Source organism: Penaeus chinensis, chromosome 27 (assembly GCF_019202785.1).
Source record: "Penaeus chinensis breed Huanghai No. 1 chromosome 27, ASM1920278v2, whole genome shotgun sequence".
In the NCBI taxonomy this organism is placed as follows: domain Eukaryota; kingdom Metazoa; phylum Arthropoda; class Malacostraca; order Decapoda; family Penaeidae; genus Penaeus; species Penaeus chinensis.
Window position 1 is genome coordinate 17,855,707 of NC_061845.1, and position 5,000 is coordinate 17,860,706.

General features: G+C 50.2%; 1 protein-coding gene across 1 annotated transcript in view; it reads right to left on the reverse strand.

Moving 5' to 3' along the window:
• LOC125039585 (tubulin beta chain-like) overlaps window positions 1–4,880 on the reverse strand; it is a 16,503-nt gene extending 11,623 nt beyond the window's left edge. Inside the window, exon 1 of the mRNA XM_047633709.1 lies at window positions 4,733–4,880. Coding sequence (XP_047489665.1) covers window positions 4,733–4,789 — 57 coding nt within the window. The 5' untranslated portion in view covers window positions 4,790–4,880. The remainder of the gene's footprint in view (window positions 1–4,732) is intronic.
• Between the last annotated feature and the right edge of the window lie 120 nt (window positions 4,881–5,000).

Consider the following 5,000-nt stretch of genomic DNA (forward strand, 5'->3'; position numbering starts at 1 on the left):
CTCTCTCCCTCTCTCTCTTTCTCTCTCTCTCTCTCCATCAACTGCATCAGTATTGGACAATAGCCTCTTGAAACACCTGCAGGCAGCGACACAGGGCCAGCAGGGTAAAGGAAAAGGAGGGGAGGAGGGGAGGAAAGGGAGGGGGGAGGAGTATTTAAGGGTTTGGTTGCAATGGGTCCCTGAATGCATGATGGAAAATCACGCAGACAAAAGGAATATTCATCAGTTTCACTTGACAGTACGATTGATTTTACATAATTAGATTTATTCTTATAACAAAAACTTTTTTTAAAGAGGTGGTTTAGTATGGTGAGAAACGTGAAAATGAGACGGTAAGAAAAATAGAAAGAGACTGAAAGTCGGGAAAGAGAGAGGAGGAAGAGAAGAGAGGAGGGAAATGAATCTCGAGAAACAACATTGCAGGAACCAATACTATCCAAAGATTCCTACCCCCCCTCTCTCTCTCTTCCTCCCCCTCTCTCTCTTCCTCCCCCTCTCTCTCTTTCTTCCCCTCTCTCTCCCACCCTTACCCCTCCCTCCACCCTCTCTCTAGTTTAATACCATAATACATAAGAATAGGGAAATAAAGCATTATAAAACAGCACCACCAATAATCTCGAACGCAAGCATGAACTGAACACCAAGGACAAAGGACTTATACGCTTAAGGTTGGGGATGAGGTGGACGGTCTACAGAGATGGATAAAAGTTACAACATTAGTTCACCTCGGTTGAAATATGCATGAAACTGCTGAAACAATCATGCACACGCCCCGAAGAAGACATACAACCTCTGTGTTTTTTCGAGGGGTCGGGGGGATATATTTTTTCGATTTTTTATTTTTTCTGGCGTTTTAAGTTTCTAATTAGAAACACAAATGCTCAGGTTACGACCACGTGTTTTAGTGGCTTCTTCCGGCACCGTACCGGTACTGCTTCTGCTTGCTTCGCATCCTTACTCTTACACGATTTCCAAAGCTCTATCCCTCCAGTCCTTTCATTTCTGCTGAAAATCTGACTGCTCAAACCCCTTCTCTACACTCATTCCTCCAACCTCCCCCACCCCCCTCTCAGACGGAGGGGATGACGTCATCACGACGGTACGCCGCAGTGTTGCCACATCCCTCAGGCAGAGACGATTCCTGCCACGGGGAAGGCGGAGGCGTAGAAAGAGAGGGGGGGCGGGAAGGAGAAGGGGGCGTAACCTTTTGTGAATACAGACCCTTTTATTCCGTGAGGTTGTTGTATCTCTGATAGATTTAGATTGCTTCTATCGCCTCGTCGAATCTGATCCCTTCCCTGAACATATTTGCTTGCACTTGATGGTCTCGAGGCCTACCTGCATACCAATCCTCTTCGCAAATAGTCTGTTTACCGGCGTTCTACCTTGCTTTTACCCTCTGTCTGTCTGCCTCTTTATTTGCTTTCAGTTCGTGCGTTTGCGCCGGTGTTTGTACGACCCCGCATGGCAACAGGTAAAAAAAGACTCGGGTTTGTGAGGCTGTGAATGGTAACGACCGGGTCTGCATGAATGATATATTTTTTTTACGAGCTACAGTCATGAGGCGGTATCGCGGCTGGGATGCCGGTTGCCATGACGACCGCCCACCGGCTCGGCAGTGCACAACCAGCAGTTTATGCGGTCAGCGAGCTTTACTGGATTCCTCTCCAACCTCGCAACCCAAGAGTGTATTACTCTCCTCACAACCTCTGATTATGTCTGACTGACTGACTGATTGCCTGTCTGTCTGTCTATCCGTCTGTCTGTCTGTCTGTTCCTGTCTCTCTCTCCCTGACATCCTTTCACCACGTGTTCGTATATCAGTGACTCAGTCATACACATCCCGTCCTCGCCTGAGCTGACCTGTCATCGTTGCCTCGTCTGCTACTCTCATCAACCGCAAGCCTCACCTGCTCACACACACATACACACACACACACACACGCACACACACATACACGCGCGCGCGCGAACGCGTGATGCTTGCTTGATGCTTGTGGGAAAGAGGGAGTGAGCTCTGCGACGGCGCGAGTGGGCACTAAACCAAATAATGATCGCATGACCAGATAACAAAAGGGTCGCAATACCAGCATAACCAGCATACAGTAGTCCGTCTTTGGGGAAGAGGGTGGCGGCAGGGGGGGGGGGGGGGGGCGAGGGGAGCTTGGGGAGGGATGGTGGAAGGAAAGGGCGAAGGCAGAGGGGAGAGGGGATTTAGGGGAGGGATGGTGGAAGGAGAAAGCGAAGGTAGGGAGTAAGTGGGAAAGGGAAGGGAGGGAGGGGAAGGGAAGCAGCAAGAAAGTGAAGGGGAGGGGGTAGAGGATGGGTATATGGAGGAGAGGGCGAGAGAGAAGTTTGGGCCGGGAGGACAGGGAGAAGGAGTGGGTGGGAAGTAGATGGAAGGAAACGGGAAAGGAGAGGGGATAAAGGAGGGGGGGAGAAAAGGTAAAGGAATATGGAGATAAAGATAGGTGAGTGGAGGAGGGGAAATAGGGAAGGGGAAAAGGAAGAGAGGACACAGGGCACGATGGTTTTGCCGAGCGACTGGAAAGTTTAAAACACTAGCGAAGGAGCGAGAGAAGGAACAAAAGTGAGAGAGAGAGAGAGAGAGAGAGAGAGAGAGAGAGAGAGAGAGAGAGAGAGAGAGAGAGAGAGAGAGAGAGAGAGAGAGAGAGAGAGAGAGAGAGAGAGGCAGGGAGGGAGGGAGGGAGGGAGGGAGAGAGAGAGAGAGAGCTACGTAAACGAAGAAAGAATTAAGTACAAGCGAGCGGTGACAGATGGCACAGACGGGCTGGGTGACAGGGGCGAGTTGTTAACGTTATTGAGCTTATCACAATCCTAATGGGACAATTACAAGCAGCGTGACAGTAACAGTTCCTCAGTCATTCGAGAAGATTCGGCGCAGGCAATGTAGCCAGAGCCTTTCGCCGCGCCGCCCTTGGAGACGAACCGAGGAGACCTGCTCTTTCCCACACCTGAGCGAGCGATAGGTGCGCGGCCGTGCGCTCTGTCTGTCTGTCACTCGCTGCTTGAGTCGCGGCTCTTAGCAACAGGTGGTTTTCTTCGGTAGGATTAACACGCAAAAGAAAAAAATCAATAATGGATAATGGAAAGAAACCAGAACGAACCGGCTTGGGAATTTAACCGGAAAGACAGAGTGTCCGATCGACGTGAAATGAAAATCAATTAAGCCGAAAAGGTGATGTCACTCTCGACCTTCACCCACTATGGCACCCGAAAACACGTAGCAGTGTTACCACGGCGCTCGTATCCAAGGAAACCTTGGATACGAGCGCCGCAGTCGGGATTCATGCTAACAAAGGCAAAAATGAAGACATCCTGTCCTGGTAACACCGCTTCGACGCCGTCATTTCCGGATTAAGAAGAAAACGCGGCGGGGAAAAGGAAGGGGTGAGGGAGGGAAGGGAGGGAAGCGAGGGAGGAGGAGGGAGGTACTTAAGAAAGAGGTCAGTTAGTCACGCAATAATTACATCTTGAAGGCTCCTTCGCATCGAGCCATGGGTGTCCCGAGGGTGATTCATCAGCCCTTCCCCGGCCGATTCATAAAACCGTGATTTCATCTCCGCTTTTCGGCGCGTCATATCAGCGTTTGCTCTCATATGACTATAAGAAATAGAATGCATCTTTACACGCACTTGCAAGGAAACACACACGCATGCGCACATACACACACACACACACACACACACACACACACACACACACACACACACACACACACACACACCCACGAATAAAACCTTAAGTCTATGTGATGCAGTTACGCCTACTAACTGAAAGTGGTTATTTAAATGCATATGAAAATAGTCTACATTTATGCTTCTGTCTGCTTAGTGTTAACGCAGTCTTGGGTGACAGAGCTAATGCCTCGGCAAATATATCCCATTTATTACTTTTATGATATGATAAGTGTGTTTTGTATTTTGATGTCTGTTATTGCATGGCTCAAGTTACTGGCATTATGAAGACAAATGTCTTTTTCAGCAACGACTGGGAAATCACGGTTGGTTATTTAAAGCCACAGAAAAGAAAACTTTACGGCTGTTTTCGAAAATTTGCAGCCGAATTCGTGACTGTCAGTCATCCGGGAACTGAGACGCAGGCTTTGAGGTCATGTCCTTTTGACAGACGCGAGAAGACAGATAAACACAGAAGACACAGTAGACACAATGACCTCCTCAGACTATGCTGTTTCGGGCCATCTGCATATCGGGTATTCTCAAGTCTTAGCCACCCTTCGTGCCCTCGTGGGACTTGGAGAGGCCGAGGATGAGAGCAGCCAGAGGTGCAAGCAAGGACTTGCGTGACCTGGTGGGCGTATGTGTGTTGCAGTGGCGTGTGGGCAGCTGTGGGCGTCGAGATGAAATAGGGCTTTCCTAGCCCTGTCATGAGAGAATCGCGGCCGGTTTTCCGGAGATGTCAAGGACGAGCGAAGGTTGCAGGCCGTGATTTCGGGGCGGCGCCTCCCCGGGCTGAGTCGTGCAGGTGATCATCCTCGTCGACGTCCCCTTCCCGTCCCTGTCCCTGTCCCTCCCCTCCCCGACAAGCTTAACAGGATCAGGTGTCAGGGCCGCCCGCGGAATATGCACTTGAAGGTATGCCTGTCTGGCGCCGGCAATGCAAGTGCGGCTGGTTGCGGCAAAGGGTCATGTTCACGCCCACACGGCCGTTCGAGGTCATGTACGGTTAGGTATCGCTCGCTATACATTACCTTTGTGCCGATCTGGTTGCCGCATTGGCCGGTCTGGACGTGCACGATTTCTCTCATTTTGGAGGATGTGTGATGAGGAGTTCTCGGAGCGATGAGTAGCGTCCGCCGAGCACGACACTCTACTGTCAACTGAAGCTCAGCGCGCTGCCTCGCACCTTTTCTCCTGACCACAACCTACACTAGTCAAGCGAGCATCTATGCTTTTCCGGTTCTCGAGATCGTTTTAAATGTGTTTATTTGTAGCCTCTAATTGCAAATTTACACAAGA